General features: G+C 51.3%; 1 protein-coding gene across 4 annotated transcripts in view; it reads right to left on the bottom strand.

The window, feature by feature from the left end:
• The window catches only part of CAMKK2 (calcium/calmodulin dependent protein kinase kinase 2), a 56,328-nt gene extending 44,651 nt beyond the window's left edge, over positions 1–11,677 (bottom strand). For 2 of the 4 annotated variants that reach the window (XM_081253186.1, XM_081253187.1), the window contains exons 1-2: positions 11,121–11,677; positions 7,870–8,023 (exon numbers count right to left, since the gene is read on the bottom strand). In XM_081253186.1, coding sequence (XP_081109312.1) covers positions 7,870–7,981 — 112 coding nt within the window. In that variant the 5' untranslated portion in view covers positions 7,982–8,023; positions 11,121–11,677. The remainder of the gene's footprint in view (positions 1–7,869; positions 8,024–11,120) is intronic. The other 2 variants (XM_081253188.1, XM_081253189.1) reach the window with 2 other exon arrangements.
• Positions 11,678–14,207: the final 2,530 nt, after the last annotated feature.

Genomic DNA, 14,207 nt, shown 5'->3' with positions numbered 1-14,207 from the left:
TCCCAGAGCCACCTCTGACATGGCTGCAGAGTTCCTGAAAAGAAAACTAGTCTGGCAGCACCTGAGACAGTTAATGGAGAATTTTTCTTCTTGCCAGCAGAAAAACAATTGCTTATCGATCGCCACTCCAGGCCAAGGACACCAAGCCATCCACCCCCCGCAAAGCTGCATTTAATCAGTCTCCTTGACGAGTTGGCATCTGGCTCCGTGCCTTGGCCCTTGAGGCCTGGAGGAGAAAGGAGAGAAAAAATGCACTGGCTGGCTCTGAGGCAGAGGTGCGGGCCCCTGTGCTGGAGGGATAGGTGTGTTCAGGTCTCAGGAAAGAGCCTCAAGGGACACAGACCTCAGTGCCTCGAGGCCACCTGGAGGCCCCTCACTGGTCTGCAGCAGGCTTGGCAGACTTGGCCATTCAGCACCACTGACCCCACAGACTCCAAGCCAGAATCTGACCGTTTTTGAGGGCACAGATCCTATGAGGTCACACACCTTTTAAGGATCTGTTGAAAGCTACCAACACTCCCAGGAGAAGAAAAATCATACAAAAAGACAATGGTCTGCATTGTAACAGCTACCACCCAACTGATCATTTCTTCACCAAACATTGAAACAGCTCTGCCTGGGTCATTTAATCCTCACAGGCCCTCTGCGAGGGAGGGACAGCTAAGCATTCAGTTTTGGGGGGACCGAGGTTTGACGAAATTCCAAAAGCTCCCTCCCGAGCCTCCTGCCCCAATCCATGGGTCCTTCCCCAGGCCCTGAAGCCTCCCCACCGCCCTTGGCTGGCAGCCCCTCCCTCCCCTCCCTCCCCTCTCACAGGCAGCTCCGTGGAGGACCAGACCCTTCCTGGAGCAGAAAAACCCGGCTCCAGGCCAGAATGAAGGGAGCGCTCATTCCTCTGCCAGGAAGCCAAGTGCGAGAGCGGGCTCCAGGAAACACATTCCCGTATCCTGGGGGCATTTTCCAACCTGTGCCTGCTTACCAAATGCCGAGCCACCACCACGGGAGCTGCAGCACAGCAAGTAGCCAGTGAGTGGGCCCGTGACATGCCCTGACCCATGATACACCCTTTGCATGGTCCCCTGAGGTACCGGGCAACACGGGACAACAAAGAGGCCCAAAATAGCTGTGAGGATCCTGCCAGGGCCAGGGACAATGTCCTCCCTGGGATAACAGGCTTGGCCAGCCACATCTTCTCTCACCTGGGGAAACTGAGGCCCGGAGAGGTCCTAAAGGAGACTCACTCACCCATTTGTTCCTTCTACGAGTAATTACTGGGGACCTACTATGTGCCAGATAAACAAAACTGATGTGATTTCTGAAAAGGAGGGGCACAAGTGACTCTATAAGCACAAACGGGAGGAGAAAACCAGGATGAGATAAAAAAGAACAACGCAGGGACCCAGGGGAGATCTGAATGGGAGGGGGTGAGTCAAGGAAGGCCTCACTTGGGGAAATTATATTTAGGCTGAGACCTACAGGGTGAGTAGGTGCTAAGGGGGCGGGAACTTGCTCCAGGAGGAGGAAACACATTCTGAGAAGGCCTCGCAGCAGGAAAGAGGTGGGAGAGCGGAGAGAACAGAAAGAAGACTCCTGGGATTGAATGAGGCTGGGAAGCGGGTGAGGGTGGGTGGGCATGCTGGAGGGGCCAGAGCACAAGAGTTTTGCAGGAAGCTGATGAGAGCAGGAGGGGGGTCCCAGGCAAAGCCATAGGGACCCCACTCGGCACCTGTTATGGGTTGTGGAATTGTGACCCCCAAAAAAGATATGCTGGAGTCCTAATGCAATATGACTGGTGTCCTTATAAAAAGGGGGAAATCTGGACAGACCCGCACACAGGGAGAACACCATGAGAACGTGAAGGCAGAGGTTGGGGTCCTGCACCTACATGCCAAGGAACGCCAGATTGCCAGCAGCCATCAGACGCCAGGAGACAGACATGGACCAGATTCTCCTTCATGACCCTTGGAAGGAATCAACCCTACCAACACCTTGGTCTCGGACTTCTGGCCTCCAGAACTGTGAGATAATACATTTCTGTGGTTTAAGCTGCCCAGTTAGCGGTACTTTGTCAAGGCAATCCCAGCAAACTAACACAGCTCCCCTCCTAACCACAGAAGCCTGCCGCCCCAGGGACCACGGATTCAGAGGGTGTTTCCCAATACTTAAGTGGGAGACCTGGGAGGCTCAGTTGTACAGCCGATGCAGCGCTGAGGCTTGACACCAGCTGGAATATTCCAGATTTGGGGCCTTGGACCAAACAAGCAGTCGTATCAGATTCAGTGACACAGACTCTTACAACTGTCTTGCCTTGCATATTCTTTAGTTTAGAGGCACTGAAACTGATTGTCTCCCCAGAGACAAGGGCCCTTCCTTGGCAGAGGGCACGAGGGATAGTGCTTGCTTTATTTTATCTATCTATCTATCTATCTGTCTATGCCACACCACAAGGCTTGCAGGATCTTAGTTCCCTAACCAGGGATTGAACTCAGGCCCTCGGCAGTGAAAGCACCAAGTCCTAACCACTGGACAACCAGGGAACTCTGATAGTTCTGGCTTTAGTGGGCACAGACCCCATCCCATCACAGTCCCTGGAGCAAACAGTCCCTATCGTGTGACATCTGGCCACCGATGTATTTTGCTTGGCCTACACTGTATTTAAAACTATTTGAATGAGATGCCAACGTTTTAGAGCCAGGAAGAGTTCAGATAAAAATCAAAATTTCTAGAGTCTCTTGAAGAACTGGACACTGATAGCACTGGACCTGTATTCACTCCTGGCAACAACTCCCTGAAGCTTTGGACAGGAGATATGCTCGCCGGCATGCTACAGTCCTCACTGCTTCCCCTCATCTCCCCAGCGCCAAGGACAGGCTGAGTGCCCTATTACATGTCCTTCCCTTTTCTACCTCTCATGACCTATCTCACCCCTACAGGCCCTACTTTGAGATGCACTGGATATTCGTGCTATAATATCAGCGGTCACCTGTTCCAACAATTTCATTTCACCAGTAAGAAAATGAAGGCTCAGAAAGGTTTACTAATTTGTCCAAAGTTATGCAGTGGTTCCAGGTAGAGCTAAAATTGGTCTGAGTTTTTCAGAAAGGGGCTAAAAATTACAGGTACAGCCTTGCAATGTCCACATGTTGTATCCGGAATGAAGTCCAGGCTGAGCCAAAATCTCTAACAAAGGGAAATATCTAGCCCATTCCTCTGGCTCCAACCTGTGTGAGAGGGGAGAGTGTGAAGGCTCAGTGTCTTACAGCATTCGGGAAAGACGTGCATGAGCACAGAGACATCGATTTGACTTAACTTGTGAGAGCCGTGCCTTTGCCTTTTTGTTTGCTGCTGGACTCCAGGACCTAGAACTTTCTAGAACACTGCCGGCACTCAATAGATATTGGCTAGAGGTCATTGTTTAGTTCATTCATCCCAAGGCCACTCACAAGGTCAGACGCTTTCTTTAGCTGGCCTAGAGTGTATGTTCCTTTCGTCTGATAACAGCAGCCTGATTTATGTCCGGAACCCATCCTTCTGTGTGTGAAAGGTGACTCCACGGAGCTGTCTGTGCCATCAGCTTCAGGGGTTCCACTACGACTCAAGTCTGGTTAACTGGGCATTGATTGCTCTGGTCAAGTGATTGTTTCAAGAGTAGATGTGTGGGGCTTCCCTGGTGGCGCAGTGGTTAAGAATCTGCCTGCCAGTGCAGGGGACACGGGTTCGAGCCCTGGCCTGGGAAGATCCTACATGCCGCGGAGCAACTAAGCCTGTGCACCACAACTACTGAGTCTACACTCTAGAGCCCGCGAGCCACAACTACTGAGCCCGTGTGCCACAATTACTGAAGCCCACATGCCGAGAGCCGGTGCTCTGCAACAAGAGAAGCCACCGCGACGAGAAGCTTGCGCATGGCAACAAAGAGTAACCCTCCCTCGCCACAACCAGAGAAAAGCCCGCATGCAGCAACAAAGACCCAACGCGGCCAAAAATAAAATAAATACATTTATTTTTAAAAAAAAGAGTAAATGTGTGACCCAAGTCAGTCTACTAAGTTTTATTCTAGGATTCTGTAGAAGTATTAAGAATGTCTCTTTCTGTGGAACATAGAGCAATGAAGATGTACTTCTAGAGTTACCAGGGGCTTGGGAGAACCCTGCCTTAGAATGAAGTTGACAGAGAGAGAAGAGAGTCAACAGATAGAAAAGAACTAAAACTGGAGACATTGCATTGGCACCTGGATCCAGCCATGCCTGAAGCCCACCTACCCCAGGAGTTTTTACCAATAAACTCCCATTTTTGCTTAAGTTAGTTTGCAGTTGGTTTTCTGTCATTTACAATCAAAGGTCCTAACGGACAGATGACACAGAGCTGATTGACAGAAAAGCTTTTCCACTAAGCTCCCTGCCAGATGATAAGTTCCCTACACCTTAAGGCTCCCAACCAGGCCAAACTGGCAGGCAGCTGCAACTCCCCTGACAGCCTTCGCCTTGATGGTCTGGCAGAAACAAGAACTTCCAAACTCCTTTTTAATTTCTTTCTTTTTTTTTAATTTTAAAGGAAAAAAAATCAAAAACAGGGAAGGAAAGGGCTTAAGAATAGGATGAAATGAAGGGAAGAAACTGACTAGTACTTTTCACACAAGAATCACATCACTACAGTGGCAGCCATAGTAGTTGTAGATACAGTAACAGTGATGACTAGTCTTCTTTATTGCTGGCCAAGTGCCAGGCGCTATTCTAAGCATCTTGCACATATCACCTCATTTAACCATCACAATAAACTTATGAGTTAGTTACTATTATCGTGATCTCACCAATGAGGAAACTGAGGCACAGAGAGTCTGAGTGACTTGCCCCAAATCACATAGCAGTTTGGGAGGGCATAGGTGTGAAATCAAAGGCTCCTAGAAAGGGGGGCACATCGTGATCAGGGGTACAGCCCTTCTCCTTAGCTGGTGACCTTGAGGATAACAATACCTACCTCACCTACCACACAGGCCCCTGCACACAGCAAATGCTCCCTAAACAGAAGTTGTTGCCAAGAAAGCACTTCAACGGCTATCAAGTTCAAGCCCCTCAATTGGCTTTAATTTATATTAAAATAAAATTTTTGTTTCTAATCACAACCTGCCAACTTAACTCTTTTCATCTTCCCTTCTAATTTGTATCCATATGCATCACTTTCTACAAAATTAAAAGCAAAGTGTGCATATAATTTCGCATCCTTGCTTATTTGTGTCACAAGAATTTTGCACGCACTCTCACAGCTTTCATAATCAACGCACTAGGGCTCCAGGAGTGGCTGAGACCCAGGGAGGTGAGATGACCTCTCCCAGGCAGCCCACCAGGTTCTAGGCTAGGCCAAGGCATGACCTCTGACCCCTGCAGTGTCCCCTTCAGCCCTGGATGCTGGCGGAGCAAGAAGCTCCACTGCCTTAAGAGTTCCTAGGCAGCTACTATTGGGTCAATAATGAAGTATCACGAAGAAGCGGCCCCCATCACACACCCGGTACCTAAAGCCAGGTGTGCACAGGAGGCCCCTGACTTGAAGAGCCAGTAAGTGTGAATGGGTGAGTGTGGGTGTGGATGTTGGGGGTATTTAGAAAAGGGAGGTGGGGACCATGATACTTCCTTCCTCTTCTCCTACTGAATCCTTCCCAGTCTTTCACTGAACCTAAGGAAGAGGCTGGGAAACAACTGAAATTTCAATTTTTAATGAAGAGAAAAAGACTTTGACTCCAACATTCTGTAGCTTGACAAATCAGAGCGGGAGGGGGCTGGTTGGGAATCCACAGGCATCCGGGCCTCGCCCACTCACAGCCCTTCTCCTCCGTCTTCCCTGCTGTTTGGAGGTGATGCTAAATCTAGCTGCTCCCTCCCCGGCCTCCAGCACAAAGCAACCCCAGGCAGGGCCAAAGAGGGGCTGGGAGCTGGCTCTCAGGGTCCAACCCTGTCCCCGACACCTGTACCCAGAGGGCAGGAGAACTGTCTGGGAAGAATCTAAATAAAATCTCTTTCTGCCAGAGGCCTTAACGGCAAAATCCCAAAGTAGCTTTAGAAACCTATAAGGGAGGTGTCCTTTCCTCCACACCCTGCCCACCACCCAAACCACTGGTTCCCCATTTAAACTTCTCCAGCAGAGGCTTATCTCAGCCACCTCCCACAATGTCCCTTCCCCACCCACTCCCACGCACTTCCTACCTCATGCCCAAGCAGAGGGGCAAGACCTTGGCCTCTCCCCCCATTTCCTTGGGGGACCATCAGTCACTCCTCTCCAGGTTGGAATTAGCATTTTTATCTCTGCAACCGCCATCTCTCAACTATTTACAGAAGCCAACGGGATAAAAAGGGACAACATAAAAATAGTTGCTCAGCAGCTTTCTGGATGGGGTGAGGGTAAGGGCACAACAGACTCTTCCAATTTTCTTTCTCTCCTTTTCAAAAGGGAAAAATGCTAGAATTGTTCATCTTTTCCAAAGTGATCCCCAACAGTTCCAGACCCCTCACCTGGGAGCTCCTAAGGGAAAAGGACCAAGTCCCAGTGTTCCTCGGTTCCCAGGGCAGGGCTTGTCACCAGCCCCTCCCAAAAGTGTGGGTTCAGTGAAAGATCATCAGGGTTCCAGAGCCAGCGGCCTGCTCTGTCCCGTTTCCATCACCTCCTGGTTCTCCTTCCAGCTGTCCAAAACCACAAGCCAGTCAAAAACAAAACAAGGGGCTTCCCTGGTGGTGCAGTGGTTTGGAGTCCGCCTGCCGATGCAGGGGACACGGGTTCGTGCCCCCGCCCAGGAGGATCCCACATGCCGCAGAGCGGCTGGGCCCGTGAGCCATGGCCTCTGAGCCTGCGCGTCTGGAGCCTGTGCTCCACAACGGGAGAGGCCACAACAGTGAGAGGCCCGCGTACCACAAAACAAAACAAAACAAAACAAAACTTTGTTTTTTTTCTCTATCCTTAAAATGGTTCATAACTGAGGGGGAAAATTCAGCAGCAACACTACGCACATGACTGAAACTGAAAACACTGGCAGCTAAAATAATTCCTTCACCATTTTGGTCACTAGCATGCCCCAGCAGGGAATGCCAGAGCCAGAAGTCTTCCCTATGAAGTCTAACAGCGCTCACCTCCTTTTAAATATGCCCCTCTTTTTGGTTTTATCAGGGAAGGGATCCAATCAGGGAAGAAAGAAAAAATAATCATTCAAAATCTTATTTTCCTGAGAGCACGAGCATTTGGAAATTATTTCCACACCATAACCTCCTGGAGAATGCGGATTCCACCCCATGAGAAAATGGGCTTCATCTGGCATCATAAGGAGGCCGAGGGAGACATGAGAGCTCATGATTAGAAGGTAAGTCAGGAAACTATACAGATCTCAGCGGACTTGGGCCTTGATTTTCTCAGCTGTAAAATGAAGCTGCAGCAACCTACCTAAAGGGCAGCTGTAGAGTCAATCTTCTATAACAGTGCCCAGCACACAACATGGCTCATAGGCGACGCTCTCTCTAAAAAGACCATGTTCTCCCTTCCTCTCTGCCCTCCACTTTTCCCAGCCGTCAAATGGGAGGGGTTGAGGGGCTGGAATTTTCTAGACTTCCTCCTAGTTCAGTTTTCATGCTGCTCCATTTCCACGTCCTTGGTGGGCATTACTGGCAAAGCTATCAGGAGACTGAGTTTTGACTCCATGCCTGGCCACAGGGTTCAAGCACCAACTGTCTGGTGAGGCCTTCTCTACTTTATGCATTTACTTACCTGGAAAAAGGTCTCACAAAACATATACCAATAAAATCACATAGGACCTACATTTAACAAATCATGACCGAAAAGAATGAAACTGAATGAAATCCAGGCTCTCCCTGAAAATCACACTTGTAATACCTGTGAGGTGATCTGGGAGGCGATGGGCTAAGACGGAAGCTAGGATTCTCGTGGAGGAGCAGGTGAGAGCGGTGTTAAGGGAGTCTCGAAAACCTTGTTCCAGGAAGCTCATCTCCAACTGATGTTGGAGAACCTTCCTTCCATCACCCTCTCCCTGCAAATTCAGTGACAACACAGTGTTTTGTGCCAGGAGGTTTATTAGTTGGGGGCTGTGGAGACAAAGGAACGGTCAAAGTGGCCTTAAGAAGCTCTTATGGCAGAAACAACCCAAATGTCCATCAAAAGATGAATGGATAAGCAAAGTGTGGTATATCCATACATGGGAATATTATTCAGTCATAGAAAGGAAGCACTGATATATTCTACAACATGGGTGAACCTTGAAATTATGCTCAATGAAAGCCAGACACAAAAGGTCACATATTGCTAACAGGTCAGTAAAGTTGTAACAAGCACAGCCTGAAAGAAGAAAAGTCAATTCCAAAAGGGAAATGCAATGTCCTCAATCTTCCAGGAAAGAAGGCACAGAAGTGAGGCTGAAGGCCACTGCAGCACCATGGAGCCAGTGAACCCCACATCTGGGCTCTCTAACCCAGTCCAAAGAGGAGGAGCTACTGGGAAAGCAAAATACCTGCGAAAAATAGCAAAACAAGGCTCTCTGACCAGAAGGAAAATCTGAAATACCATTTGCCCCAAATCCCCGGGATCAGGAAAGGAAATGGGAACCATATGCTTCCCACAACCACCAGAAGAAGGCACGTTGTGGAGGTCACAAGTGATCCTGAACGAGCTATTTAGCTTCTCCAAGCCCTTCCATAAAATGGGTTCATGATGGGGTAAGGGTGATTCTGAGGCCCACGTTAAAATCTGAGCCCAAAAGCCTTGAAAACAGGCTTGGCCTGGCCCTCCCGCCCATCCCTTCCTCCTGAGAGAGGTGCTTTCCCACCCACCAGCCCATCTTGGATGCAGTTCTCAAGGAGGGCATTCCGGGTCACTCCAGGAAGTTCCCTCTGCTAGGTCATCCCGTCCTAGTCCCTTCCCCTCCTACTCCCATCCAATCTCCACTTTTCAGCCCATCCTTCAAAATTCAGTACAAACGATACCTCCTTCAGGAAGCCTCCTGGATTCACACCTGCCAGAAGGGATTTCTCCAGAACCCTCACTGCCCTTTGCTTCCTCACTCCCACAGCACTTATTCCTCCTGGTATTTCTCAACAGGAGCACTGCTGGCATTTAGGGCAGGGCAATTCTTCACACCTGCTGTGAATCTGGCCTGCTTTCAGGATATGTGGCATCCCCGGCTCCTGCCTACCAAAAGTCAGGCGTGCTCAGCATCATTTTGACAACCGAAATTCGCCCCACACTTCTCCAAACGCTCACCAGGAAGGTGGAACCACCCCTGATGAGAACTACTGCATAGTTATTAGTGAATATACTTGTCTACCAGCCCACTAACAACCTGGAAACAAACACAAGCCCAAGTCGATCAGCCGCACCACCATGGCTCCTTCGGTTGTCTTAGCAAACATTTGTGGGCTCCCCAAGAACCTGAGGGCAGCCTTGCAAAGGCCTCTGCTCTAAAACAGGTGGTAAAGTGCAAAGGCTTTAAGACCTGACATGCCTGGGCTGGCTGTGTGACCCTGGACAAGTAACTTAACCTCTCTGAGTCTTTCTATAAAATGGGCTAACTGCTAGCAATACGGCAGGATTGTTTTTAGCCTCCATTTCCTCATTTCTCCGATGGAGATAAAAATCTCTGTGTCACAGGACTTTGGTAGGCAGTAAATGCGATAATGCCTGCAACACATAGCACAATATCTAACACACAGTTAGAACTCAATAAATGTTAGTTATTGTTATTATTATCCAAGTTAGGGACCCATCAAATGATGGCTATTACTTTTTAGTACAAAAACACATTGTGTGCTTTCCCTACAAATGGCTGCTTTCTATACAGGAAGAGTTTCGGATCAGCAATCTGGAAAGAAGTTACAGGACCCACCGTGAAGCTGCATTTTGCATAGCATGCACACTGTTTCTTCTTAAAGTGTATGTTTTTGTGAGGTGCTTTGTGGGGCGGGGGCTATCTCCCCCAAAGGCCTACCCTTGTTGCTGCCCCTGCCTCCCCCTAGGAACAAGGGAGTCTTTCCGGACGGAGCTCTCTTACTCTCTCTCCTGGGGGCAGAGCCAGGGGAGGGGGAGTGGTAAATGACAGCAAGCTCTAAGGCACAAGAAGTTTCTATCTCTAGGACTGTGGGACTTCCAGACTGAGGAAGGTAGAAGTTGCCTCACCCCAGGCCAGCGCGCCCCTCTTACTGGTGGCACTGAGATCCCCGCCCCCCAAGCACCATCCCTCTGCCCCAACCTTCGCGGGGAGATAGGAGGGGCTTCGGTGCAACCTCTTCAGCGCCAAGTGAGAGCGGCAGGGCCGCTGGCAGAGCTGTGAAAACACTCCGCTTCCCAAACTGGTCAGTGCAGGGGATGGGGAAGCCAGGAAAAGCTCAAGGCTGGAACGGGTGGCACCCCAGGCACCAAGACCCAACGCTGAGCGGGGCCGGGCCCAGCATCCCCGCGAGCCCAAGAGTCAGGCGGAGGGTGCCGGTGAAGGCAGCTCTCCGCGTTCACAGTAGGCAGCGGCCCCGAGGTGGATTTAGGTCAAAAGGACCAAGCCTGTGAGGTTCCGGCTGAGAGAAGGGGGCGGGGGCAGAGAGCCGACCGAGGCGAGGCTAAGGGACGCCGGTCCCACAGCTGCTGGTCTAGGGTCCTGCCGCCAGGTGTCCAACCCCCCACGGCCCAGGTGTGCCCCCATGACAAGAGGGGAGCGGGGGCGGGGGTGCGCAAAGTCCGTTGGCCCTCTCCTCGCCTGCGCGCCCTAGCTTTCCCCACCTGTCAAACGCGAGGGGGTGGGCCTAGGCCGCCTCCAAGATCCTTGACTGCCCCGGCCCCCGGTGACAATGGTTCCAAACTCCGGGACCGCCCCTGCCACCCCGGGCCGGGCGCGGCCCAGCCGAAGGGGCCACCCCCAGGTCCCCGGTGCCCAGAGGACGCGGGGGAAGGGGCGCCGGGGGCCGCGTCCCCACGTGGCAGGGCGTGGGGCGGCGCACGTGGGGTCCCCTAGGTGTTGGGAACCTGGAGCCGGCCTCAGGGCTTTGTCTGAAATCCTGGCCGTGGTTCCGCACCCTGAGAGGGCGAGGGCGCCGGGGCTGCAGCGGCTGCGTCCCCCGCCCGCGGCCCAGCTCCCGCCAGCTCACCTGGGCTCCACGCCGCCGCCGCCGCCTCCCGCGCTCTGCGCCCCCGGCTCGGCTCCGCTGGGCTCGGCGCGGCCGCGCGCTCCTCTCCGCGGCCCCGGCGGGCGCGCGGGGGGCGGGGGCGGGGGCGGGGGCGGGAGGAGCCGCGGGGTCCGGACTCGGGCGCGACGCTGCCGCGGGCTGCGCAAAGATTGGCTGCTGCCGCTGGGAACCCCGGCACTGAGCCGCCCGCGCCCGCCGCGCGCCCCCGAGGGCTCGGCCCCGCGCCGGGGAGGGGAGGGAGGCGGGAGCGGCGGAGACGAAAGTAGCGGCTCGGCGGAGGGAAGGGAGAAGAAAGGGGAGGAGGCGGAGGGGAGGGAAGTGAGGCCGGAACGGGAGCGGGGTCGGAAGAGGTCGCCGACCCGCGAGGAGGACAGAGACCTTGCCGGGGCGCAGGAGCGCGGGAGGCTGCGCTGTAACTTTGCCCCCGCCCGCGGCGTCACCTGCCCCGGTTCTCCCCGCAGCGGCCGGGGCACCCTCGGGCAGGCCGGACGCACCGGCTGCGCTCGCTTTGTTTAGTCAAATGCAGGGACTGCAGGGCGGTGTCTGAGCTGCGGGAAGTTCCCCAAGCCTGCGAGTCACCCGTAGCCCCGCCTCGAGGCCCGGCTCCCGGCTCCCGGCTGCTGCCCCTCCCAAGCCTGCGAGTCACCCGGGGCCCCACCTCGAGGCTCAGCTCCCGTCTCGCGGCTGCTGCCCCTGCACCAGGCGCCCGGCGGTGGATGCGGCCTGGATTTTGGGTCACCACCCATTCGCGGAAACCCCCTTCCGCACCTGCCTCCCCGTAGACCGCTGTTCGGGGCTCGCCCTAAAGGCTGGGAACTGTGTTCCTTTCCCACCCCCCCCTCCACCCGGATGTACCAAACTACAGGAAACCCAGTGAAGTTCTGGCTTCCCTGAAGACTACTTAGATGCTTTTTGTGACATACATCATATTCTTCCCAAACATTCTACCCCTTTGCCGCCCTACTTTGCTGGGGCCCTTAGAGTGTGTTTAGTGTCCCAGCTAGGTAACAGCACTCGGAGGAGGGGCGAAAGAAGACCTCACAAGGGCTGCCCGACGCCGCAGTCCTTGGGTGGTTGCAAAGCTCAGTCCCGAGTCAAGGGCCAAATTAATTAAAGGTTCAAAGTCCCTTTCATGCTGCAGGGGCGCTCACAAGCAATTCAGAGTGTTCCGCTAAGATGACCGCCCCTTCTGATGTTTTTCAACATGCAAGCATGTGTTGGTAATAGTAAAAACCTGGGAACAACTGTCTTCAACGTTCATCAGGGGAATGGATCAATGAAACGTGTTATAGCCATTTGATGGGATATGATGCAATAGTTTAAGTGAATGCATCATATCTGTTTGTACAGACATGGGGAGAGCCCAAAACAAAATACTGAGTAAAAGAGTAAGTTGCAGGGCCTCCCTGGTGGCGCAGTGGTTGAGAGTCCGCCTGCCGATGCAGGGGATACGGGTTCGTGCCCCGGTCTGGGAGGATCCCATATGCCGCGGGGCGGCTGGGCCCGTGAGCCATGGCCGCTGGGCCTGCGCATCCGGAGCCTGTGCTCCGCAGCGGGAGAGGCCACAACAGTGAGAGGCCCACATACCGCAAAAAGAAAAAAAAAAAAAAAAAAAAAAAAAAAAAAAAAAAAAGAGTAAGTTGCAGAATACAGTCTATACTGTTCACAGACCAAAGCTAACATACAAGGGTTTTAAAAGTCAAAGGGGATGAGTGCAAATGACAGTCTGCCACAAAGAGAAGGAAGAATAGAGATGGGGAGCATGAGGAATGTTGTAAAGTTTTATGCCTTTTACTGGTAAATGGATTTGAAGCAAATGGCACAAGGTTAATTAACAACAGTCAATTCTGACTAGCAGATGCATAGTTCTATATTTTTCTATATTTTTCTATTTTCTCCAAAAAATATATTTATTGGGGCTGATGGGGAGCATTTTGAACAGGTCTGACTCTGTGACAGGGGTCAGCTAACTTTTTCTGTAAAGGGCCACATAGTAAAAATTTTAGGCTTTGCAAGCCATACTGTCTCTGTTGCAACTACTCAACTCTGCCATTCTAGCAGCCATGGACAAAAATAAGTGAATGGGCATGTCTGTGTTCCAATAAATATTTACAGACACTGAAAGTTGAATTTCATGTAATTCTCACATGTCACAAAATATTATTATTTTGATTTTTCTTCAACCATTTAAAAATGTATAAACCATTGTTAGCTAGTGGGCCATATAAAAATAGGTGGCATGCCAGACTCAGCCCCTGGGCAAATGTCTGGCAACCCCTGCTTTAAAGAAACCAAAATAGATACTGATCTTTTCCTGTTGCTTATTAAAATGTGCAATTCTATATGTTTACATTGTTACTAAATTGCCTGTTTTATTAGAACACTGTAGCTAACACAGGCAAACACTTAGATATATTGATACATACAGCTATGTAAAGAAGCCAGTTATGTGAGAAAGGTAAAAAAGTGTCCATTCAAATCCAAACTCAAGCCCAAGACCCACTTCTGTCTGGAAGAATTTCCTAGAATGCTGTGACTAGGCCCTCCTTGACCTCTCCCCTCTCTGAGCTCCTACAGCAAGGACTCTTCCACTTATCTGATGCTCAGCCACAGTGTCTTCTTTGGTCTTTACTTTTCACTCCTGCATTGACTTGCCAATAGAGTTATTCATTCCTGGAATACAGATAGATACCACACTGAAACATTTGTTTACCTTCAACACTGCGGTAGAAAGCAGTGACTTTGGAGTCAGACCTAACTGAAATCCCAGCTTCGCTAGTTACCAGGTCTGTAAGCCTTGGATGAGTGACTTTGGGTTTATCAGCTGTCAAATGGGGATAAAAACCTAGCTCACAGGCTCGGCTTGAGGTTAAATACAATATTGTGTGTAGGGTCCATTGATGGATAAATGGATAAAGAAGATGTACTTATACACAATGGAATACTAGTTGGCCATAAAAAGAATGAAATCTTGCATTTGCAACAATGTGGTTGGAAGGTATTATGAAGGTATTATGTTAAGTGAAATAAATCAGAGGGTGAAAGACA

Source organism: Mesoplodon bidens (assembly GCF_964165515.1).
Source record: "Mesoplodon bidens genome assembly, chromosome: 13".
Classification (NCBI taxonomy): Eukaryota; Metazoa; Chordata; class Mammalia; order Artiodactyla; family Ziphiidae; genus Mesoplodon; species Mesoplodon bidens.
The sequence above is the reverse complement of the archived record's forward strand: the minus strand, read 5'-3'. Positions and strand labels throughout refer to the sequence as shown.